At 38.5% G+C, this 26,076-nt stretch overlaps 1 protein-coding gene across 2 annotated transcripts; it reads left to right on the top strand.

Annotated features, from left to right (window-relative positions):
• The first annotated feature begins 15 nt into the window (after positions 1–15).
• On the top strand, positions 16–25,873 carry LIAS (lipoic acid synthetase). 2 transcript variants are annotated; one of them, XM_080642099.1, is made up of 11 exons: positions 16–217; positions 1,589–1,761; positions 5,081–5,174; positions 6,021–6,101; positions 7,845–8,001; positions 8,086–8,143; positions 9,816–9,944; positions 12,015–12,160; positions 14,326–14,396; positions 21,194–21,305; positions 23,905–25,873. In XM_080642099.1, the coding sequence occupies exons 1-11, from the start codon at positions 173–175 to the stop codon at positions 23,955–23,957; spliced, it is 1,119 nt and encodes a 372-aa protein (XP_080498225.1). In that variant the 5' UTR covers positions 16–172; the 3' UTR covers positions 23,958–25,873. The 2 variants fall into 2 exon arrangements, with proteins under 2 accessions (XP_080498225.1, XP_080498226.1); XM_080642100.1 differs by lacking the exon at positions 1,589–1,761 and having other exon boundaries at positions 21–217; positions 23,905–25,864.
• Positions 25,874–26,076: the final 203 nt, after the last annotated feature.

Raw genomic sequence — 26,076 nt, 5'->3', positions numbered from 1 at the left:
ACGTCATGAGTGCGCGACTCCACTCGGCTAAAGCAGCCAATCGTGAGCCAGCTTAAAGTTCCACAGGTTCAGTAGTAGTTAAGGTCATCTGTCATAAATACTGAGAGGCTTCTCCAACTGTTTTTTCCTGGTAATTAAATCCCGGGACCCAGCTGGAATACGACAGAGGGAGATGTCTCTACGATGTGGGGTAGTCGTACGCACCGTAAGACCCCAGGTGAGCGGCGGGATTTCAGGGTGCGGGCGTGGGGTGGGGGGCTCCATTCTCTTCAGTGCGCCCAATAATAAGACCAACAATTTCTGATCATTTACTTCTACCCAGGCACCCTCCTAATCTTTTTTTCTTTTTTTAATGGAAGCAACAAATTGCTCTATTCTCGTGGCCGTCGGGATAGACATAATATGTGCTGCTTCTTTTTTTTGAAAATATACAATATATTTTTTATTTCAGATAGGAAAGGAGAGGGAGAGAGAGAGAGGCACATCAATGAGAAAGAATCATTGATTGGTTGCCTCCTGCACCGCCCATCCACCCCTGGGGATCTAGCCGAAAGCCCTGCTGGTGCCGTAACCGGGAATGGGCCCGCCCAACCACTGAGCCATGCCCGCCGGGCTCTAATCTTTTTTCATGTGGTATCATTTAATGCTCCCAGCACCCCTGTGTGGTACAGTATCTGGTACTGGTTTCTTTGTAGGTTCTCTGGCCGACGTTGAGAGCTTTTCTCTCTGTTTATCACTGATTTGAACCCTGCACTTTTTGGAGCATTTATAGGAAGGAGCACTGCATTGAGCACCCCTTATTATTTACTACTAGTGGCCCAGTGCGCGAGATTCTTGCACTGGACCAGGGAGGGAATCAGGGAGGTTGGCCAGCTGGGGAGGGACGTCGGGAGGGCTCCAGGGCCTGGCCGGCCCATCCCGGATTGGCTGGACCTCAGCAGCAAGCTATCCTGCAGGTTGGAGCGTCTGCCCCCTGATGGTCAGTGCAGGTCATAGTGAGCGGTTGAGGAGCCTTAGTATATCATTAGCATATTATGCTTTGATTGAACAGGATGAATGGACACTTAGCATATTAGGCTTTTATTATATAGGATAGGATATATAGGATGTACTAGACACCACTCTGGACTCTGAGCACACAAACCTGTGCTGTAGGCTTTCCCAGAGACAAGGACAAGTGCTGTAGCAATCGTGCAGCACCATTAACAGACACTCTTCTTAAATTGTTGATTCTTTTGCGTTAGATGTACTGACTAATGACTTTTGTAGTGTTTGGGTTATCTTGTCACGTTTGTGTTCACATCTAGAAGCTAGTGGTTTCTTATGGTCAACAAATGTATAGTTGACCCTTGAACAGCAAGGGTCTGAACTGCAAAAGCCCACTAACACGGGGATTTTTTTCCTTCTATCAGCATTTAGGAATCCTGGTGGGAAGGTAGGGTTGTATACATTGATCCAGTTCATTTTATACAGGGGACTCGAACATCCTCGGGTTTTGGTATCTGCAGGCAGGTGGGGAGAGGGGATAGTAAATGGTAAGTAAATTATTCCAAACCCCACTAAATAAATGTCATAATGAACTCTTTAGGTATTTGGAAAATATTTATGCAGTCCAGTCAGAGCAGTAAGTTCCTTGCCAGATAAAGAAAAGGAATTTTTACAAAATGGACCAGACCTTCAAGATTTTCTGTCTGGTGATCTTGCAGACAAGAGCACCTGGGATGAATATAAAGGAAACTTAAAGCGCCAGAAAGGAGAAAGGTAATTGAAATTTTGAGATCATTTTAATGTCCCTTTCCTTCATCTTGCATTATTTTAAGATGTAACCAAACCTTAGAGTATATTTTTAATCAGACTTGTTAAATTTACCTTAAAATCATTAAAAGGAAGTGATAACAGACATAGAATAGGTAAGTAGGTGAAATTGTTGAAATACTTTTCTCAGTGCTCTCTGATAATTTTCCTTCACCCATTCTAGGGATGAACCATCCTACACCCCCATCTTCTTTTTTCTATTCATCATCAAATTTCTTCAGAAAGTGAAGGTTATTATCTTACTACTAATCCATTAGACCTTCTTAAATTTTTCATTGTAATTGGGTGTTTATGATCTAACTTGTGCTTCTCGAAGTCTATGTACATATGACCTATGGATATCTTGACTTAATTTAAAAGAATGGTGAGGGAATTTCATGCAGAGGACAAATTGTTTTGTGTGTGATTTTTTTGGCATTTTAAAAAAATAAATCTTTATTGTTCAGATTATTACATTTGTTTCTCTTTTTTCCCACCATAACTCCCCTCCACCCGGTTTCCACCCTACCCCATGCCTTTAACCCCCACCCCCACCCCCCACCCCCCGCCACTGTCCTTATCAATAGGTATAAGATTTTTGTCCAATCTCTTCCCCCACCCCCACCCCCCCCCCCCGAGAGTTATCAGTCCACTCCCTTTCTATGCCCCTGATTCTATTATATTCACCAGTTTATTCTGTTCATCAGATTTTTTATTCACTTGATTTTTAGATTCACTTGTTGATAGATAAGTATTTGTTGTCACTTTGTTGTTCATAATTTTTATCTTTACCTTTTTCTTCTTCCTCTTCTTAAAGTATACCCTTCAGCATTTCATATAATGCTGGTTTGATGGTGATGAGCTCCTTTAGCTTTTTCTTATCAGTAAAGCTCTTTATCTGACCTTCAATTCTAAATGACAGCTTTGCTTGGTAGAGTAATCTTGGTTGTAGGTTCTTGCTATTCATCACTTTGAATATTTCTTGCCACTCCCTTCTGGCCTGCATAGTTTCTGTTGAGAAATCAGCTGACAGTTGTATGGGTACTCCCTTGTAGGTAACTGTTTTTCTCTTGCTGTTTTTATGATTCTCTCTTTGTCTTTTGCCCTTGGCATTTTAATTATGATGTGTCTCGGTGTGGTCCTCTTTGGATTCCTCTTGTTTGGGGTTCTGTGTGCTTCCTGGACTGGTAAATCTATTTCTTTCACTAAGTTTTCAATATCTTGCTTTCTCTCTTCTTCTGGCACCCCCATAATTCTGATGTTGGTACGCTTGAAGTTGTCCCAGAGGCTCCTTACACTATCTTCATATTTTTGCATTCTTTTTTCTTTTTGCTTTTCCGGTTGGGTGTTTTTTGCTTCTTCTTATTTCAAATCTTTGACTTGATTCTTGCGTTCCTCTAGTCTGCTATTGGATCTCTGTATATTATTCTTTATTTCAGTCAGTGTATGCTTCATTTCTGATTGGTCCTTTTTCACATCCTTGAGGGTCTCACTAAATTTCTCGGAGGTTTCTAGAAGATTCTTGAGTAACTTTATAACTGTGGTTTTGAACTCTATATCCAGTAGTTTGCTTTCCTCCATTTCTTTCATTCATTTGTGACATGTTTCTTTGTCTCCGCATTTTGGCTGCTTCCCTGTGTTGATAGAGTGGCCTTATGTGCTAGGTGTCCTATAGGGCCAGTGGCTCAGCCTCCCCAAGTACCTGAGGTGGACACTCTTGGTGCACCCCTTTGTGGGCTGTGTGCACAGTCTTGTTGTAGTTAAGCCTTGGTTGCTGTTGGTATCCAAGGGAGGAATTGACCTCCAGGCCAATTGGCTGTGAGGACCAGCTGTGTCTACAATGGGAGAACTGCTGTACTGGAGACACCCTATGGGGCAGGACTTGCTTCAGTGGGGCTTTGGTGTTCACTGAGTCTGCCCCTTGAGTGTGTGCTTATGGATGTGAGGAGTTGTAATCTGACCACTAGGTACACTGGCTCTTGGATCTCCAAGGAGGTACAAAGTCAGCCACTGCCTGAGGCCACCCAGGAGGAGCTACAGAGAGATCTGCAGATTCCTCCTCTTTGTTTGGGGTGTGGAAGTGCCCAGATGAGGCCCAGCTGTGAAGCAATGCAGGCTGCTGCTGCAGGGCATTAGGCCTTCTTCTGGAATCTTTGGAGCTCTCTGACCCAGCTGCAGTTTGTTAGGTTTTAGGTTGCAAAAGGGACAGGCCATTCATATGCAAAAGCCACTTCGCACAGCTTGGGTGGGGTTGTAAATTGGGTGGGGCGGGGTCTCAGGGAATCACCAGGGTGGAGCAAACAGCAATGGCTGCCAGTCAGCCCTAGCGCAGAGAGGTCCCGGGTCTCTGTGTCCCTTGGCCCGTGCAGGAACAATGATCGCTGCAAGTACCTCTTAGAGAAAGCCGCTCTCACTTTCTGGCCCGATGCCAGACAGTCCAATTTCTCCCGGTGTGAGTCTGGGTCCCCAGAGTCTCGCCGGGAACTGGAGTTCAGAGCAATTGGGAGCTTGTATCTCCCTCCCAATTGAAAAAAAACAACAGCTCACCCAGTTGCCAGCCTGTTTCACGCACACCTCCGTACCTCCGCACCTCCTACCAGTCTCGATGCACTTTTTTCTTTCCTTCTAGTTGTAGAACTTTCACTCAACCAGCTTTCCCGTGGTTCTGGATGATATTTGTTTTGTCTTTTAGTTGGAGTTTTGATGTGGTTGTGAGAGGCAGCAAGTTCAGGTGTTTACCTATGCCACCATCTTGGTTGTTCTTAAGGACAAATTGTTTTGCTGGATACTTTACCCAACAACTTCTAGATCACAAGTGGGTGGAAGTCAAGGGGAACCTGAGGATACATAGTCTTCACTCCAAATTTCAGATTTTTCTCATTTAATAATCAACATAAAAATTAAGAATATAAAGTAGAGCAGAAAGTCCTCCTTAATCTGAAAAAATACAGAATTTTTTCATTGGGAAATGAGATGTTCAAAACTTCTTCATTCTTTCTTATTAGGATGGTGTTATTCTGTGCCTTTGCAAATGATAGACATGAGCATAGTGTCCTGTTAGACACAAATATCAGTGTTTCCTAAAATATTTGAGCAAGCCTAAATTTGAATCTCTGTTCTTTCTTCTATGGCAAAAATTATAAGTTAATTCAGAATAATAGGGGGGGGGGGGCTGCTTAACCAGGAATTAATAGATCAACGTATGATTATTAGATGAATTAATAGATCAAAGCTGTATGATTATTTGGGGATATGTTTGTTAATGAATGGTTTTCATTTTCCTCAGGTTAAGACTACCTCCATGGCTAAAGACAGAGATTCCCATGGGGAAAAATTACAATAAACTGAAAAATACTTTGCGGAATTTAAATCTCCATACAGTAAGTTGTCAAAGTGTTAAATATTTCTCTTAACCAAAAGCCGTACATTTTCTACATGTGTAACTTAAAAATTAATAGACTACATAGCAATAACAGTAAGGAAAGTGTTTAGGATACATTACTATTAATAATGGAAATAAATTTAAAAATTATTTTCCCTACAAAAGAAACAAAAAGTAATTGAAGCCCTAGCTGGTTTGGTTCAGTGGATAGAGCGTCGGCCTGCTGATCAAAGGGTCCAGGGTTCGATTCCAGTCAAGGGCATGTACCTTAGTTGCAGGCTCCTCCCCAGCACGGGCCCTGGTCACGCTCATGCTGGAGGCAACCAATCGATGCGTTTCTCTCACATCGATATTTCTCTTTGTCTTTCCCTCTCTCTTTCACTCTCTAAAAATCAATGGAAAAATATCCTTGGGTGAGGATTAAACAAAAAATTTTAAAAAAGTAATTGAATTTCTTAGCTTCTCATTTAATAGTAAGAAAAAAAAAGATTTTCCTGCGTCTTAGGAAATGAGGGTTTGTTTGTTTTATATTACAAGTTAAGAACATGCTTGTAGGAAAGAGTATAAAGATAAATGTGAAACATCATATACATAATCCCAAACGTTAAATATATCACTTTAACTGTTCAATATATATCCTTCCATTTCTTTGCACATTAAAATGTATACATTCATCTAGTTTTTAACTTAATAAAGATACAGTTTGGCAACTAACAGCATTTTTAAATAGTGAATTTCTTCATAAATATGTTGTAAAGATGCACAGGTAAAATGCCTGGTCACTCATTCGTTCAATTGGTAAATACTTTCAACCTGGTTGTATTCAATTCCCTTTTACTCACAGGTGTGTGAGGAAGCTCGATGCCCCAATATTGGAGAGTGTTGGGGAGGTGGAGAATATGCTACTGCTACAGCCACAATCATGGTAAGACCAGCCTCAAACTCTAAAGCTTTAGTCTAGAAATTGGAAGGAAATGTTTTATGTCTTTCTCCTAAAAATATGCATTATGTGCCTCTGATTAGATTTTTCATTTCATATGAATTTTTGCGAAATGCGTGGAAAAAAAACAACCTGAGAAAATAAACCAGCCTGTTATGATCTCTCCCTTCTCTGAATAAATCTATTATTGATTTTTCCATCTGTCTGACAGTTAATCATGTGCTGTCTTGAGCTATATCTTCTATTAAGTTTTGGAAATGTTACTTATGGTTGCTGAACTTCTTTTTTCCCCCTAAACAACAAGGATTTATTTTTCTCATGGGCTTTTGGTTGGCTGGGGTTCTACTGATCTTGACTGAGCTAAGCTGAACTCCAGGAAGTAGGTTGGGTTCAGGTCTGCTCTAGAGCTTTATTTACCTTGGACCAGCAGCTCTTCGGGAAATTCTTATGGAGAATGGAAGAAGTACAAGAGGGCAAGCCAACCACCTGCACATTTGAGCTTTCTGCTTGGTCATGCCTGCTATCATTCTATTGGACAAATTAAGTCACATGGCCAAGACAAACATCAGTTGGGATAGACACATAAATTCCTCATCCTGTGTGGGGGGGTGGGAGGGGGGAGACTGCAAGTTACATGGCAAATGGTGAGATGTATAACCTTAATTTGGTTGCCTAAGAATTGGGATTAACAGTGCAGTCTACCATATTTATCCAGAGGGGTATGGATATAGAGTTATTGAGGTTAACCTGTATTATGTGCAATTGAGAATTCATATTTGTCTGGGAAGTTCTGATAAACCATTGAATTGTACCAGCAGGGGGCTATTTACTTGAGGAAGCGGGGATTCTTATGAGATAGAGCTCCTTATAATGCATAGCCAACCAGGAGCTTATCCAAGTTACACAACCTCAGTTCTTAAAGGAGTAATTCTGAATACTCCATGATGGGCATCTCTGGCTTCACCCCTTACCAGGTCCCCTTTCCCACTGTTGACTCATAACTGATTCCTGGGGAGAGTTCATAGTTTCAGTAAAACTCTGAGACATTGAGCCTAAGCATCATTGCTGTGAGTCCCCTCTGAGAGAGTTAAAGGGGGAGAGGAGCTTTCTCCCCTAAACTACAACCCCTACGGAACATCTGCAATGGCTGTGCCCAGGGTGTAGACCTGGGAGTGACCTGTGGCAGCAGAAGCAGTGTCCTGAAGAAAGTGATACCCACAGAAAGCAGATTATTAACTTTTTATGTGTTTTCTGTCCATCTATTTAACAAGGAGCTGTGCCTTCTATTTAATTTCCACAGAGACCTGCATATTGATGTTCATTAAACATTTCATTTCTTTTAAATCATTTTGTTAATATTAAATAGATACAAAAGAATCTTTATAACTTACGTGTAAGAATATCAATATAGCAAATAACCCGATACCTCCAGTCTGAGAGTAGAACATTAGCATTATCTTTGAACCCACCTATGCATTCCTTGCTGATCCCATCCCCTTTCTTTTTCCCTTAACACCGTTCTTAGTCCTGAGTTTATCATTTCCTATTTTTTTCTAGTTTTACCACATTATATTTGTGTCCCTTAACTATATTGCTTAGCTTTGAATGGTTCGAATTTCTTATAAACAGAATCAAATTGTGTTCATTCTTTGTAACTTTATCCTCTCAATATTATATTCTTGAGGGTCATTTGTCTACTTGATTGAAATTGTAACATCTCTATTTTAGTTGATGGGTGACACATGTACAAGAGGTTGCAGATTTTGTTCTGTCAAGACTGCAAGAAAGCCACCTCCACTAGATGCCAATGAGCCCTACAATACTGCAAAGGCAATAGCAGAGTGGGGTCTGGATTATGTTGTCCTGACATCTGTGGATCGAGATGGTTAGTGTCATTATAACCTCTTCCAGAAATTGGCTCTTACTAATTTGTGGCATCACCTTGAGCAGTGGGCTCTCTTGTTTCTAGATTTGCCTGATGGAGGAGCTGAGCACTTTGCAAAGACTGTATCATACTTAAAGGAAAGGTACTTGTTTAATTTAAGGACTTTTTTTGTCTCATATAAATTCAGTATGGTCTTTACTTCAAAGCAGTGGCTATTAACCTTTTGCGGGGTGTTATATAAATCCCTCTGATAATCTGCTGGAAATTATCTGCCAGAAAAAAGCATATGTGAACGTACAGGTACATATTTGCAGAAATTTTAGGGAATTGGGGACGCGACCTCATCCATGAACCTTTGGTGCATAGAGCCCTTGCTTTGTATTTGAGTGCTAGTCTAAACTTCCTTTGAGTAATTTTAAAAGAAGTATAAAGCTGCAGTCTTCCTAGTACTGATTTTGAATAAATCATCATCTAGAAGGAATAAGGATGAGATAAGCTCCCACATTGTAAAAATATGTAAGTCTTGATATAGAGTTTATCTGTATTTATATGTCCTTGGAATTTTACCCATAATCCACATTTTTTCGGCTTTAATCTCGTCCATTTAAAAAGATTAAAAAAGAAGTTATGCCTATTTCCTATAGCTCAGTGCTAGTCTAGCACCTACATACTTAGTAAATGTTTCTTCAATGATTCCTATAATATTTTCTATTTAATATATTTTATAATTTATTTTAAAAAATGTTTGTTTGCAGCCCACTAAATTGATTTCACAAACTACTAATGGGTTTCAACTTGCATTTAACAAACAGTGAGTTATAGGATGTGTTCTTTCAATACTTTTTATATCCATGAGAGGGTATTTTTTTTTACATCTGTTCTCTTAGGAAACAGCTCCAGAAACTTTGCAGTTGGGTTTGTGGAAAAATTTGTCAGCTGTCCCGGTCATTTCTACTGCTGTCAGAGAAAGCAGCTCTATGAGCTAGTTCACATTTCAATGCTTGAATACATAGATATAGCCAATATAAATAGGAAGATTAATGTTTAGCTTACATTTTATTTAAGCAAAGCTCAACTTGACTCAGCAACTCAGAATAGCTTTTAAAGCCCATAGCACTTGTGAAATATTTGCCTAGACTGCAGTGGTCAGCAAACTCATAAGTCAACAGAGCCAAATATCAACAATACAACAATTGAAATTTCTTTTGCGAGCCAAATTTTTTAAACTTAAACTTCTTCTAACACCACTTCTTCAAAATAGACTCGCCCAGGCCATGGTATTTTGTGGAAGAGCCACACTCAAGGGGCCAAAGAGCTGCATATGGCTCGCGAGCCGCAGTTTGCCAACCACGGGCCTAGAAGAAGAGAGGAAAGTCCTATTTGATGAATTTTAAAATAAATAAAAATTAAAGCAATCAAATGATTACATTCAGATAGAAATATCCCAATTTACTTTCTAAAAATTAAAAAATATTTTATATTTAACGTTTTTATATTTTAATTCCTAAAAAAATACATATTTTTAAATGCCTTCTTAGTAATGCTTAAAAATCTGCACAGTCTTAAAATGTATCCTGATTGTCATTTGCTTACAGGTGTATTTTAACCACTGTGTACATATTATTTGATGTTCTAGATTTATTTTTTCATTAAACAGTTCAGATATAAACATTTGTATGTTCATGCTTTTTGGGGCAGGGTTCTAAAGATTACTGTGTTGAAAGTGATACAGAATGTGTGGGGTGATTTCTGTTTTGAGCAGCAGTTATGTCAGTTCTTTTCCTCAGTTTAATGCTTATCTTTTTTTCCTTTAGGAATCCAAAAATTCTTGTGGAATGTCTCACTCCTGATTTCCGAGGAGATCTTAAAGCAATAGAAAAAGTCGCTCTGTCAGGATTAGATGTATATGCACATAATGTAGAAACAGTTCCAGAATTACAGAGGTGATTACACATACAGAGTAATATTGGAACGTTTTCTCACTTTTTTCAAAGGAGAACTTTGTAATAGACTTATAAAGTGAATTTTTTTAAACAAAAACCACATAAATAGCCAAAACCGGTTTGGCTCAGTGGATAGAGCATCAGCCTGCGGACTGAAAGGTCCCAGGTTCGATTCCGGTCAAGGGCATGTAACTTGGTTGCGGGCACATCCCCAGTGGGAGGTGTGCAGGAGGCAGCTGGTCGATGTTTCTCTCTCATCGATGTTTCTGACTATCTATCACTCTTCCTTCCTCTCTGTAAAAAATCAATAAAATATATTTTAAAAAAAAACACATAAATAAGCCTATTACAGAAAAATTAGATAATATTGCCAACGAAAGAATGTGATCATCACCCATAATATTTCTACCCAGTAATATCAATTTTCAACATCAAAGTATAAATATCTTATATATTTATGCATGTGTATGTTTTGTTATACACACATAATGAGCATCTTTTTTTCTTTTTTTGATAGTATCTTATTAGAAGTGCCGATGAGTTATTTTTTCAAAGAACAGTGTTAAAAAAATTACACAAGAGCAATTACTTTTATTGTAATTCTAAAAAAAGAAACAAAAAATAAAAAAAGAAACAAACAAACAAAAATACTATAAAATGCATTTGGCATTAAGATATGCAATAAATGATGCCGAAGAAAAACTGGTATCATTCAGATGTATTTTAAATCTCTTTTAAAAAGTAGACACTATACTTCTTTACTTTTTCTAAAAATTTTAGTGGTTAGGAATAATTATAGATTGTTATTCCACATTGTGACTACGCTCATATTTCAAAAAAATAAAAATTATTTTAACCTTTAACATTCATTTTTATTAATTTTAGTAAAGTTTTTGACAATGGTTTTGTTAGTTTATAGACATTATAATAGAACTTGAAAGAAGTATGATAAAGAATAACCATCATTTCCACTAAATCATAAACATTAGGGAGCATAATTTAAATTCAGTGGAGAAATACTTTCAGAAAATAATGACTTTATATATTATCAGTTTTATGGTTATTTTTTAACTCATAAATTGGTTTCCTCTCTTCTCAGGCAACTGGTCTCTGGTTAAACATAACCACAACAACAAATCAATTACCCAAAATAAAGGTTGCTTTTGAATTCAAATGAATGCTGGTTTAACATCAGCAGTTTTAAAAATATATATTTTTATTGATTTCAGAGAGGAAGGGAGAGGAAAATATAAACATTAATGATGAGAGAGACTCATTGATCAGCTACCTCCTGCACGCGTGCAACTGGGTCACGTCCCCTGACCAGAAATTGAACCATGACCTCCTGGTTCATAGGTCGATGCTCAACTGCTGAGCCATACCAGCCAGGCTAACATCAGCAATTTCTATCCATTGGGCCTTATCCCAATTTAAACCATCGTGGTTTGGCCCCATTGAAGTCTGGCACACAGCCTGTTCCAACCCTGCCCTATCTCATTATACCACCACCAGTGGGTGCCAGTTTCCCTGTTTTCTTTTAAGAAAAATTATCCTTTCCAGTGAAAATTCCAGAATCCTGCATTTTTTTAAACTAGGAGATATCAATGTTGTATACTCACCAGCAGAGGGCAGCTCAGTCTTTTGAAAAGAAATTATAAAAGTTTCAGCCCTGAAATGTGGGTTTAAGTTAAACAGTTCTTTCTTTGTTCAGTATGGAGATTTTCTTCCACTCTTTTTCCTTTTTTTTCTTGACTATCCCTTATAATCACTTACTTTCAGCTTCAGAATTCTAGCTTCTCCTCAAGTACTTCATAAATTATACTTTTATTTTAGTTTTCTCTGCCCCAGACTTGAAAGGCCTTAAAAGTCAACAGCTAGGGTGCCCAGCAAAGCCTTATTTTCTATCCTAAAGTAATAGTTAGACATTGGTGCACAAATTCTACCATTGAACCATATGATGTAATGTAATGTCCAGAATGTACTTTTCTGGTCTTTCATATTGCTTACATAACTATGTGCTTAGTTGAGCTTGTGGTTGTTCTTGCTGACAACAGCCCTGCTGTTTTCAAGGAAAGTTCGTGATCCCAGGGCCAATTTCGACCAGTCTCTGCGGGTCCTGAAGCACGCCAAGGAGGTTCAGCCTGATGTCATTTCTAAAACATCTATCATGTTGGGTTTAGGCGAGGATGATGAGCAAGTATATGCAACAATGAAAGGTAAAGGAATTGAAAATTAAAACTCCTTCTCATTTCATTGAATAATAGCAGGAACCCCACTTTTTTTTATTGATTTCAAAGAGGACGGAAGAGAGAGATAGAAGCATCAGTGATGAGAGAGAATCATTGATCAGCTGCCTCCTGCATGCCCCCTACTGGGGATGGAGCCCACACCTGGGCATATGCACTGTCTGGGAATCGAACTGTGACCTTCTGCTTCTTGTGCCGATGCTCTACCACTGAGCTACGCTGGCTAGACAGGATCCCCACTTTGAAGGCCCCATTATGATTCCCTCCATAATCTCAGTGAAAGTTCCAGTAAGAATTAAGTACAGTATATGCTTATAAACAGTAACATAAAAAGGGAAGGATGTATGTTTTCTTAGAATTTTGTGGAATGATATGCAAGAAGGTCAAGATATTGCCCTAACTGCCGAAACCGGTTTGGCTCAGTGGATAGAGCGTCGGCCTGCGGACTGAAGGGTCCCGGGTTCGATTCCGGTCAAGGGCATGTACCTTGGTTGCGGGCACATCCCCAGTGGGTGGTGTGCAGGAGGCAGCTGATCGATGTTTCTCTCTCATCAATGTTTCTAGCTCTCTATCCCTCTCCCTTCCTCTCTGTAAAATATCAATAAAATATATTTAAAAAAAAAAAAAAAAAAAGATATTGCCCTAACTGGTTTGGCTCAGTGGATAGAGCATCGGCCTGCGGACTAAAGGGTCCCAGGTTCGATTCCGGTCAAGGGCATGTACCTGGGTTGCGGGCACATCCCCAGTAGGGGGCGTGCAGGAGGCAGCTGATCGATGTCTCTCTCTCATCAATGTTTCTAACTTTCTATCCCTCTCTCTTCCTCTCTGTAAAAAATCAATAAAATATATTTAAAAAAAAAAAAAGGTCAAGATATGAAATTTGCATCCCATTTTATTTTCTACCTTTGTATCAAGTAAAAACATGATTTTGTCCACTTTTCTTGTTCAGTCAGACAATTTTTGAAAGCCATCCAGGTACCAGGAGCTCTGGCCAGCACTGACAGTTAAAAGATGAGTAAGATGAATCCAGGCCTTTGAGAAAGAGCTTATTGGCAACATTGTCACATAACATGATATATTTTGGACTTTGCTAACCTTAGTCCTGTAAGCCCATTTGCTTTGTGATTCTTAGGCTTTTTAAATTTTTAAATATAACAGCTTTTATTTTACCTGAAAGTCCTTGGCCTTCTTGTAGCTGTTTATTGTTTCAAAGAGTAATGAGTTCAAATAGTAATTGAAAGCTTCTCTTTACCACAGTTCATAATGTTTTACTAGAAAGATTCTGAAGTCAGAGATCAAATCACATCCTCGGTGCATATCTTGTACATTTACCTAAAGCCTTATATTATCCTAATAAAGAGGGAATATGCTCATTGACTGTCATGCCCTCACAAAGATGGTGGCACCCACAGCCAATAAGGAGGGAATATGCTAATTGACTGTCACGCCCTCAAAATGGTGGTACCCACAGCCACAAGATTGGGGCGCCCAGGGCTGGCCCAAGGCGCAGGCAAGCTTCGGATAGCAGCTGCCCAGCCGACCAGGGCCACCCGAGGCTTAGATAACCAGGGTCAGCTGAGGATTGCACTGCTGGCAGTGGCAGCAGCAGAGGTGTGATGGGGGCGTCGCCTTCCCCTGATCACCGGGTCACCTCCTGCCCCTGAGGGTTCCCGGACTGTGAGAGGGGGCAGGCTGGGCTGAGGGATGCTCCCCCTCCAGTGCATGAATTTTCATGCACTGGGCCTCTAGTATAGCATGTCTGGTCTACAATGTGGGTGTTTTTGGGCCTTTGATATACAGTTCTTTTCGTCTTTTCTGCCTAACAGACTCCTGCTCTAGACACTTTCCAACCCTATTTTTAACATTTATTCCATAGTACTGGAGTCATTCATCCTTATATCGGCCCCCCATGATTGTCTTAATCATTCCTGTTTTCAGACCTTACTATATCTCCTGACACATAAATACCTTTGAATGAATGGGTACAGTCTTATTTTCCAACATCAGGATTGTAGGCCAGGATAAAGTTCACACTGTTCTATGGTGAAATTACTTTCTGGAAAATTATGCTTAAATGTACAATTTTAGCTTCATAAAAGCATCTGCTAATGTAATGTATTTTTTTTCCTCTCTAGCACTTCGTGAGGCAGATGTGGACTGTTTGACGTTAGGACAGTATATGCAGCCAACAAAGCGCCACCTCAAGGTACAGCTACCATGAATTGCCAAATGTTGGTAATTTTAATTAAATTTTTATTTTCCACAGGTAAAATTACAAAGCTGCTGGCTTTTCTTTAAAAATACTTTTTTTTTTTTAATTGATTTCAGAGAGAAAGGGAGAGAAGAGAAAGAGACAAACATCAGTGATGACAGAGAATCATTGACTGGCTGCCTCCTACATGCCCCAAACTGGGGATCAAGCCCACAACCCAGGCATGTGCCCTGACCGGGAATCAAACCATGACCTCCTGGTTCATAGATCAATACTCAACCACTGAGCCACGCCACTGCTGGCTTTTCAATAATATGTTCCACGTATATTTTCCAGTTCCAGTTTCCATTATATTATCTGTATAAAGCAGCTACACTAGCACTTATTTCTTGCCCTCAAAATTATAAGACTTAAGCAAGCCAACAAAAAACTATATTTAAAAGTTGGGAAATTATATTCATTCCCAATGGTGATCTTGTGGTTTGTTTTAGAGTTATATGAAGAGCCAGAGATGAAGTCGGTCTTCCTATTTTTATATTGGACATTTAGTCATTAATTCAAGAAACTTTTCTTGAGTAGTGACCATGTGCCAAACACAATGCTAAGCAGAAGATACAAAATGAGTAATACACAGCGTAGTCCTCAATTTTATAGGAGTGACTAGTTCTTGATTATATTTGTTAGTTCATAAAGGAGTGATGCAGATATATAATCTCTATAAACAATCTCATTTTTTTTGTCGATCCTTTGGAATAGCTAATATGATACCAAAATTGATGTTCCCCCTCCTTTCTAATTCCCTGTAATTACATTCTGATAGAGTGGCCAACAGGTAACCAATAAACAGGTAGTCAGTGAGAAGGTAGAAGAAGAAACCTGGGCACACCTGGATAAATTATGAAGTTAAAAACCACCGTAAGAGATTAAAAATGGTATAACCAATGGACACAGACAGTAGGGGGTTGATTGACTGCTGGGAGGTGGGAGTGGCTGGGGAGAGGTCAATGGGGGAAAAAGGAGACATACGTAATACTTTAAACAATAAAGAATTAAAACATGCCGAAACTGGTTTGGCTCAGTGGATAGAGCGTCGGCCTGAGGACTGAAAGGTCCCAGGTTCGATTCCGGTCAAGGGCACGTACCTTGGTTGCGGGCACATCCCCGGTGAGGGGTGTGCAGGAGGCAGCTGATCGATGTTTCTCTCTCATCAATGTTTCTAGCTCCCTATCCCTCTCCTCTCTCTTCCTCTCTGTAAAAAATTAATAAAATATATATATATAAAAAAAGAATTAAAACAAAAACAGATTAAAAACGGCAGCAGAGTAAGTGGAAGCTACACTGACATTCTACCAGTATCACATGATCTCACTCATATGTGGACTCTAAGTAACAAAATAAACTGATGAACGAGTGGATCCAGAGACATGGAAGCATGGAACAGAGTACAGATTCTCAGAGGGAAGGCGGTGGGGGTGGGGGGGTGGGGGGTGAGTGGGAGTTAATCAACCAAGGACCTAGTATACATATCTGCATGGCCCATGGACACAGATAATGGGGTGGTGAGGGCCTGGGGCGAGGAGCAGGGGTGGGCTGAAGGGGATCAGTGGGGAGAAAAGGGGGACATATGTAATATTTTCAACAATAAGCAATTATTTTTTTAAAAAATCTTTGCCTAACCCAAGGTTGCAATGTTTTTCTCCTATGTCTTCTAGCAAATTTAAAGTTTTGTGTTTTACATTTGCATAAAACTTTATAGAATGTATAAGAACTCTCAAAACTCAGTAATAAGAAAATAAACAAGCCAATTAAGAAATAATAAAAAAAAAATCTGAACAGATACTTCATTAAAGAGAAATAGATAGCATAGAAGCATATGAAAAGATGCCTCTACATCATTAGTCCATCAGTGAAATGCAAATTGAAATAAAAATGAAGTACCACTGCACACTCATTAGAGTGGCTGAAAGTAGAGAGTGACAGTATCAGGTGTTTGTGAGGATGTAGAGCAGGGGTAAGGAAACTCCAGCCCTCGGGCTGTTTAAGACCCACGAAATCATTTGGTCTGGCCCTGCCAAGGTATCAGGGGTGAGTTCATTAAATGGCCAAACATAGTAGTCTAATTTTTAAGTTGTTAATTTTGTATGGCCCTCGAATGATGCTATAAATATCTAAATGGCCCTTGGCAGAAAAAGGTTCCCCACCCCTGATATAAGGAACTAGAACACATATACTGTTGATGGGAGTGTAAAATGGTACAACCAAGTTAGAGAATAGTTCGTCAATTTCTCAAAAGGGTGAACATACACATGCCATATGATGTAGCCATTCCACTTCTAGGTGTTTTTAAGATAAAAAAAAGCATATGTCCATAGAAAGGCTCGAACACAAATAATTATAGCAGCTTTATTTGTAAATACCCCAAACTGGAAACATCATCAATATCCATCCATAGGTTCATGGATGAGTGAATTATGACATAAGCTGACTATGGACTATTACTCAGCAAGAAAAAGGATGGAACTATTGACACAAACACCAACATGGATGAATCTCAAAATAATTATACTAAAGCCAGACAAGAAGGAGTACCTACTATGTGATTCCATTTACATAAAGCTCTAGAAAATACAAACTAATTTATAGTGACAAAGCACTAAGTGGGGAGGGGTGGAAAGGAGGGATTGAGAAAACTTAAAGGTGATAGATATGTCCATTATTTTGATAGAGCTTATGGTGTTTCACAGATGCATACATATTTCAAAACTTAACTTGAACATGTATAGTTTATTACCAATTATATTTCAATAAAGCTGCTAAAAAGCCCCAATATTTTCAGATTCACAAGAAACAAAATTTTGTAACTATGTATGGTGACGGATGTTAACTAGACTTACTGTGGCGATCATTTTGTAATATATACAAATATCAAATCATTATATTGTGCATCTGAAACTAATATAATGTTTTATGTCAATTATACTTCAATTAAAAAAAAAAAATGAGACAGATAAATACTGCCTGTTGACAGGCAACTGCACTTTGAGTTCTTACTTCAAAGTGCCTGTGGCAGAGTGGAAAGAGTACATTTTCCATCAGGAAATCTTGCTTGGCCAAGTTCCACCTCTGTCACAAACTTAGTGACCTTTCAATCTTCAGTGTCCCCATCTCTGAAATGTCCCTGCGTATTTTATATAGTTAATGAGATGAGTGAGATCAGGCTTTATAATGCTAGGTGTCATGTAAACGTATTGTATTTAATGTTATTTACCACATCACTCACTACTTCACTGATACACCAGACCTACCCTACTGGTGTAAATTAGCACAAAGACTGATTATTTTCAACTTATAAAGTCTCTCAATGGCAATAAGCATGCTTTAAGACATGCTCTTTTTAATAAACAATTTAATGAGAGAAAATGGAAATAGTGAATAATTGTTCTTCTTATGTGGAAAACACCTTTTCTTCCAACTTTACTGAATTTAGAGACTGAACAAGACAGGTATGATATGCTTTGAAAAATCTTTAAAAACGTTTTTACAAATATTAGATGCTATTACTATAACTGCTTTATGTCCATGTGGCTAACGTAATACTTAGAAGTATAGGGTAATGGTGGTTTCAAGGACCAAAACACTGGTCCTCAGAATTCCATTAGTTTTAGTATTTATTAAATGCCTACTAAATGTAGGCACTGGAAATCTAAAGTTGAATGAGGTGTCTTATATTCGTCATCAAATTAAGTCCTTAAAGCATCTAGATAAGGAAAATGAGGCTTGGAGGGGTTAAAGAGCAACAAGCAAGTAAAAGAACTAATATTGCCCTAGCGCAGTGGTTGGCAAACTGTGGCTCACGAGCCACATGCGGCTCTTTGCCCCCTTGAGTGGGCTCTTCCACAAAATACCACGTGCGGGCGCGCACGTACAGTGCCATTGAAACTTCGTGGCCCATGTGCAGAAGTTGGTTTTCGGCTCTCAAAAGAAATTTCAATCGTTGTACTGTTGATATTTGGCTCTGTTGACTAATGAGTTTGCCAACCACTGCCCTTGTGGGTTTGGCTCAGTGGATAGTGTCAGCCTGTGAACTCAAGGGTCCCGGGTTCGATTCTGGTCAAGGGCATATACCTGGGTTGCGGGCTCGACCCTCCGTAGGGAGTGTGTAGGAGGTAGCTGATGGATGTTTCTCTCTCATCGATGTTTCTGACTCTCCCTCTCTCTTCCTCTCTAAAATCAATAAAATAAATTTAAAAAATTAAATAAAATTAAAATCTACCTATAAGTTAAAAAAAAAACCAACCTGATATTTAAATCCAGGTTTTCTACACTCAATAGTTTGCCCTTTTTACTGTGCTCTCAAAATTGCTTATAATCACAAAAGCACTCAATACTAACAAATCATGCCAACTCTGTGCTCTACATATATTTATTTGTGTCTATTTTATAGTAGTTATATATTTTTATATAATACATAATATATAACATATAATATATACAGGGTGTCCCAAAAATATGTACACATACTTTAAGATCTGATAGCTCAATTGTAAAAATGAAATGTATTTTAATAAACACTGCCTTTATAATTATTCAAAGTGTGTGTATATATTTGGGACATTCTATATTTATATACATATACATGATAATTATATTATATTACAAACTAAAATCTAGAAATTGCCCCGTGTTCTATATTAAAGAAGACAATACGTACATCAGTGCCATAGATGAGGAAATCACCAGTTAAGGCATGACATAAAATCCGGCACTTATCATCCACTGCTGGGAAAAGTCGAGTCTCACGCTCTTCTTGAGTATCCAAGAGTTCACTTTCTATCTAAAACAAAGAATTAGCAGTGGCTCGTAGGGGAGGATCTTTTTCTTAGGTTCAATTAAACATTCAGACTCAGCAGACTACACAGGCCAGTTTACTCAGAAAGGCATCAGGCAGGAAGCACGGCTTATGAGCAGGGCAGCATTGGACACCCCACTTTAGTGGGAACACAGGCTCTGAAGTTGTCTAGTGGCTATTCTCTGGCTTCTCAGAAGTAAAGAGCCAAGAACAGATGTGGAAGATGCCCTGGTTTGGAAGCCCCATATTCCAGGGCCAATATCTCTTGAACAACTCAAGAGGCATAGCTTCAAGGACCCCCGCAAGCAACATGCCTAAATATATGAGTCAGTGCATTCCAGGAGGCCCAGATGTATGGCATTCCCATCAGTTTTTATAGTTCACTTATGGTTTCTACATACAGTTACCAACAGGGTCATTTTTACCATTAGCAATGTTGTAAGTAGCACAGTTGATAAACTGCCAGGTTTCTTGGGAATAGAGCTAGAAAGCTAACTGAACATCTCCTGCAGAAGGGTCAAGATTTTTGTTACTCCTTTATCCAAACCTGGCTTTCCAGCTAGTCTGTACAAGGTTGCTTCCTGACCGAAGTTTTTAATAAGACGGCTGTTCATCGTCATCACTAGGTTAACTGAGCAGGCCTCCAGGACATCAAAATTATACTTACCAAGTGTAACTGGACTTTGCCTTCAAAAAGAGCAGCAGCATAGTCTGAATGAAGGCAAACACTGGCTACTGTCCCCAGATATTCCACATCTTTTCATTTTTTTCACACCTGTAGCAATTAAAGCAAACAAACACATTAAAATATGAATAAAATTGTATAAAGATTTGCAAATAATTTTAACCTTTGAAAGGATATTCTGAACCTAAAATTTTTTGAACCTAAAATTTTTATTTTAGCCATGCTAAAGAAAATGGTTGTCATATAAATTTGCCTTCCAGAATTCTATAATGCTTTCCATGAAACAGTAATCAAAAATAAAATCACATGCAAAACAAATGTTAAACCTTAGTGACAATAAGCTTAATGGTGTCTTCTATCTGAGAATAATTCTCAGGCTTGCTCTATTGCTGAGGGATGTCTGACCTCCAGTGAGGGATGGGACTGGAGGGGGAGGGGGAAGAAGGATGGGAAAAGCAAGGCTCCCTTCAGATGCTGATGGTCGTTATCCAAACAATAAAATCAGAGAGGAAACGAGACTAAGGAGCCATTGTGCAAAGGTAGATCCCACTTTTTATTATTTGTTTTTTTGTTTGTTTGTTAATCCTCATCCGAGGATATTTGTCCATGGAGGGGAAGTCCGAGAGAGAGAAACACCAACGTGAGAGAGACATATCGAGCCTGCAACTGAAGCACGTGCTCTTGACCAGAATCAAACCCGCACAATTTACAATAGTTAAGGTCCCAAGTGCCCATCAGTAGACGAGTGGATAAAAAAGCTGTGGTACATTTATACCAGGGGATTCTATGCAGCAATAAAAAAGAAGAATCTCTTACCCTTTGAGACAGCATGGAGGGGCCTGGAGAGTATTATGCTAAGTGAAATAAACCAGATAGAGAAAGATAAGTATCACATGATCTCACTCATATGTGAAATCTAAAGAACAAAATAAACTGATGAACAAAATAGATCCAGAGACACAGAAGCATAGAACAGACTGTGGAATCTCGGAAGGCAGGGGAGGGTCGGTGGGTGGGAAGAGATTAACCAAAGACTTGTATGCATCTATGCATAATCTATGGACACAGACAATAGGGTGGTGGTGGCTGGGGGCTGTGGCGCGCTAGAAGAGTCAATGGGGGAGGAAAGGGGACATAGGTAATACTTTTAACAATAATTTTTTTAAAAAACCACCTTGGATGCATGGGTATCAATTTTCTGTAGAATCAAAATGATTTATGGAAATTCAAGAATCAAAATTAATCATTTAAATCTAGGTTGAAGAATACATTACTCCTGAAAAGTTCAAATACTGGGAAAAAGTGGGAAATGACCTTGGATTTCATTATACGGCAAGTGGCCCTCTGGTGCGTTCTTCATATAAAGCAGGTGAGATAGACTGCACGGGATGGTTTCATGCAGGCCATCACTTTCCATATTTACATTTTAATAGTTGTGGTTGTCATTTGTGAAGAAGAAAAAAGGTGGGGAGGAACTTCCTTAGGAGATTTGTTTCATAAGGGTCATATTGAGGAAAAATTTACTCTCAGTTGTTTGTGAAATGAAGAATCCTTCCCTTCCCTACCTTAATATGTAATAGCTCAGCTACTCTGATGAAAGCAGAAGTAATCAGTTTGTTCTATGCTTGGATATCAATAGTAGGTTACTCAGAAATGACAAAGTTCCATCAAGCATATAACATGGTTTTTAGGAAAACGTGGTCATTTGACAATAATGCCAGCTGATTCTCCAAACTCCAGATTTTAGATCACATTAAACCCTGAAAAGTTTTTGAAAGCATTGCTGCCTGCAACATTAAAATAGCTTTGTATTTTTCCTCCCAGAAGCAACAGAAAAAAATCTATAAGATTATTTTCCCTATAAATATTTTTTGTTTTTACTAGCTACATGCAATTTTTCACCTTTGTAATTTCAGCTCTTATTTTGATCCATAGTTTGAGCTGACTAGTGAAAATAAAAGCTTTTTCCAAGAGATTAAAAATCATGTGATAATGGCCATCAAAAGTCTGTGAGAACATATCTGAAAATTGAATTTAACCCAAAAAATCTTTATGGTGTTTGCCCTGTCAGTTAGACTTAATTATAATTTTTTGAAGAATAAACAGCTAGTTATTTTCTGGATGTGTCTGAGCCATGTTATTACTATTAATGATCTTTTATTTTTATTTCATTTTATTTTTAAAATATTTTTATCTGCTCTATCCCTTTTATTTTATTTTTTAATCCTCATCCGAGGATATTTTTTCATTGATTTTAGGGAGAATGAAAGAGAGAGGGAAAGACAGAGAGAAACATCGATGTGAGAGAAACACATCAGTTGGTTGCCTCCTGCAGGAGGCCTGACCAGGGCCCAGGCCAGGGAGGAGCCTGCAACCGCTGTAGGTGCCCTTGACTGGAATCGAACCCAAACCCTTGGGTAGAATCACTAAGCCAGACCGGCTAGGGCTTAATGCTCTTTTAAATGACTGGTTTATATTAGGGTCTAAATCATAGATATGCTTAAATTTGGCATGAATTATATTTATAATAATACAAAGTATAAGTAATATTTATTGTATTCCTGTAAATAAATTTAATGAAGTAATAATAGCTTATCCTAGTTACAAAACCCAAGAGTTTGATTGAATGCATTGACAGGATGTGGGGGCTTTGGAAACTAATAATTACAAGTGATTTATTCTTCTTCAGGCAGTGCTAGCAAGCTAAAACTATATATAAAGAATAGAAAGTCCGCTTCCGGAGTGGTTACAGTAGAGTACTGTCAATTTGAAAGGAGTTTTTATTTTGTTGTTTTTGGTTTTGTGTACATGTGTATGTTTTTAAGGAAATTTTCTAACATTTATAAGGAAGTGAATTATGAACATTTTAATGCTTTTTAAATTAGCAGTAAGACATCAAATTCTGGTTATAGAGCATTAGATTCAGATCATGCATTAGGATCTGATAATAACGTTGGTTTCACTCCTATCAGATTTAGATAGAGGTGTGGAGCAGCAAGGATTATTCTCTCCATTACTTGGCTAGTTTATGAGCTTCGGGATTCTTTGTGATTGTATACGGGAAGGTTGCAATTCTACTCGTATGTTTAGATGACAAAGAGACTTGATCAGACTCCTCATAAAATCAGACCTGCAGCTTTGAGCTCTGCCAATCAGCATTGAGCTGTGCTGTCACAGTGATAGACACACCTTAGGGGGTGGAGGAGAAGCCATTATAAAGGAAGAGCTCTTGCTTCCCTAGAGGGGAATGAACTAAAGAGATTCCATCAGATGAGTCTGCTCAACTGAAACGAGGTCTGTTGTATAAACACCACATCTAGGCTAATAATGTAGCAGAATTGCTCTCTGAAATGAAATGTGCCAACAGCAATACCTTTGTCAGTGATGAGGACTAGAACGTGCACATAGTGTGGAATAAATGTACAGAAGACCCATAGATACAGTAGGGTCATGCTTTATAATACTGAGTTACTAGAAAGAATAATAGTAAATTACTTCATTCATATGTGGAATTTAATAAACAAACTGATCTAACAAGCAAAATAGAGGCAGACCCATAGTGAGAGAGCAGGCAGACAGCTTTGGTGGGGGGTGGTGGGGGGATGGAGGGATTGAACAAAAAAGAAAAAAAACTCGTGGACACAGGCAACAGTATGGTGATTGCAGGGGAGAGGAAGGTGGGTGGAGGTGGGAGAGGGTAAGGGGGGATCAATGGTGATGGAAAAAATATAATAAAGTGAAAAAAACAATAATAATAGTAGAGATTGTAGTGATTATAAAATAATTTTTTTTAAAAATAATGACTAATCATTATTGGGGAAAGAGCCAAAGATATAGGAGAATTATTGTCATTGAGAAGAGAGAAATGCAACAAACACAAAAATCTCCTTTAAAGGGAAACACTGAAGTGTAATTATCTGACATTGACTTTAGGTTGATATTAATCTATTTTCATTTTTCCTAAATAGGTGAATTTTTCCTGAAAAATTTAGTGGCTAAAAGAAAAACAAAAGCCCTGTAACACTTAACAAGACATTCAAGATCACAGGAATTTTTGGAATTGGATTCCATTTGCCAACAGAGGTGGTGGCAGAATGCCTGTTCTTCACTGGATGAACCCTAATTTTTTGTTTTAAGAAAAATGTCAATGAGCTGTGCATATTTAATTATAGCAATTTATTTGCCTTTCAGCATCTTTTTTGTCCCAATAGACAGTTGCTTGCTGTGATGTAATCATAAAACATCCTTGTAAGAGTTTACTGTTTTTACAGCATAATTTAAAAATACATTGAAAACTTGTAGCAAACCTTAGGCCTCTTTTACTTGTGCATCATTGACGTATTGTGTTTCTGATACATAACATACTGTGATAATAACATACTGTGATAAAACAGGCAATATAGCTGGAGACTCTGATCAGATTACGTAAAATTAGATATGTTCTTCACATAACTGTGTAACATCATTGGAATGATTTAGAAAGGCTTAAGAGTTTTCGTGTTGATTTTTACATTGGTGTGACCATTTTAGTTCGGCAAAATAGTTTTGTATTGATTACTGCTTATTTAGGGCCTCTGTGAAACCAAGACCACAATGTTGTCCAAGACAGAGAAATGTAATCTAAGGGCAGTTTGCTGTCTACATGCACTATCCCTTTTATTCCTCACACTGCTCTGATGAGGTGGTTGTATGTATAATAGTAGTGATCTGAGTAAGGAATTTCTTTCCTAAGTACCAGGAACTTTTGACTCTGAACCTTGTCTTTCTTCTACACAAAGAGAAGTCTTTAGGTGGCAATATTGTAAAATACGTAATGTGGATAGCCAGTTTTGTTTTGAATTTTAAAATATGTGAACTAGTATTTTTTAAAAAAAATAATGCATAACTTTGAAAATTAGTACATTTTAATTTCACTCACAGGAGTAAAACATACTTTGATTCACTTTCTTTATAGATCCTAGTAAATTTTGCTGTGTAAAATTAACTCCATCACTTTAAATGTAAACATCTCTGACAACCATCCTCCCTAAAATCTATTTTTCACGGGAATAATAGATTAGACTCTGATGTTTCCTAATTTTGTACACTGGAGGTGAATGGGAATGAAACATTTTAGCAGAAGAATATTTTGTCAAATGAAATTTAATGGAATCCAATGTAAAATAATTAAAATGGCATAACTAACCATTATACCATGACTAAAATACATGACCTAATGCCTGGGTCTTGCTGGACGTTTGGATGTGATGAACATATGCTGTAAAGGTATACTCCCTTGCACACCTGTAACAGACATACAGGCTTGAATTTTTAAGAGGCCAGGGCAGAGCTTTGACCTTCCTAAACAACGATGCATTAATAAGAAGTACATTTAGCCCTAGCCAGGTTGGCTCAGTGAATAGAACGACACCCTGAGGACTGAAGGGTCCCAGGTTCGATTCCAGTCAAGGGCATGTACCTTGGTTGCAGGCTTAACCCCGGGTCCTGGTCAGGGCAAGTCCAGGAGGTAACCCATCAATGTGTTTCTCTCACATTGATGTTTCTCTCTCTCCCCTCCCTTCCACTCTCTAAAAATCAATAGAAAAATATCCTCCGGTGACAATTAACAACAAAAAAGTAATTTAAAGGCACAGGCACGGCAGGAGGTCTCTACAAAAATTCTTGATTCGGCAGCACAAGTTAATAAATACATCAGTGTTCTCCCGTGTATTACAATTTGTTATGTGCCCATTTCAGTATGTCTGCTCTTTTTATTTATGTAGCACAGATGGTGTTTTTAAGAAAAATGAGTGATAAATGCACATTGTTGTGTTTTTGTTTTTGTGTGTTTTTTTTTTTAAAGAAAATGAGCCCCTTTCCAACTGAGAAACCACCTCCTGTAACCCACTTCCTGTTTGGTGAGCTAATAAATGTCTTTATATATTAATGAAACTGGCTTAAATAGGAGTTTCTCTTCCCTGAAGCTGAAAGCATCTGAACTTTAGAGGTATTATTACATTAAGGAATGTGAGCACCAGTGGCCATAGGCAGAAAAATGGGGAAAACACCACCAAGAAAAATTCAGAATTTAAGTAGAGCAAAATAGCAGGAGCAGCAGCAGCAGCTGAGAGGGGTGTGAGTGGTCCTTCACGCCCTGGGGA

Source organism: Plecotus auritus (assembly GCF_963455305.1).
Source record: "Plecotus auritus genome assembly, chromosome: 1".
Classification (NCBI taxonomy): Eukaryota; Metazoa; Chordata; class Mammalia; order Chiroptera; family Vespertilionidae; genus Plecotus; species Plecotus auritus.
Note: the sequence above shows the minus strand (reverse complement) of the source record. Positions and strands in the feature narration are given on the sequence as shown.

Bases quoted from the DNA above. Each gene is read 5' to 3' on its own strand.
- LIAS (XM_080642099.1), top strand. From the start codon at position 173: ATGTCTCTACGATGTGGGGTAGTCGTACGCACCGTAAGACCCCAG. The intron at 218-1,588 runs GTGAGCGGCGGG...TGAACTCTTTAG, and splicing joins TACGCACCGTAAGACCCCAG to GTATTTGGAAAATATTTATG. The intron at 8,002-8,085 runs GTTAGTGTCATT...TCTTGTTTCTAG, and splicing joins GACATCTGTGGATCGAGATG to ATTTGCCTGATGGAGGAGCT.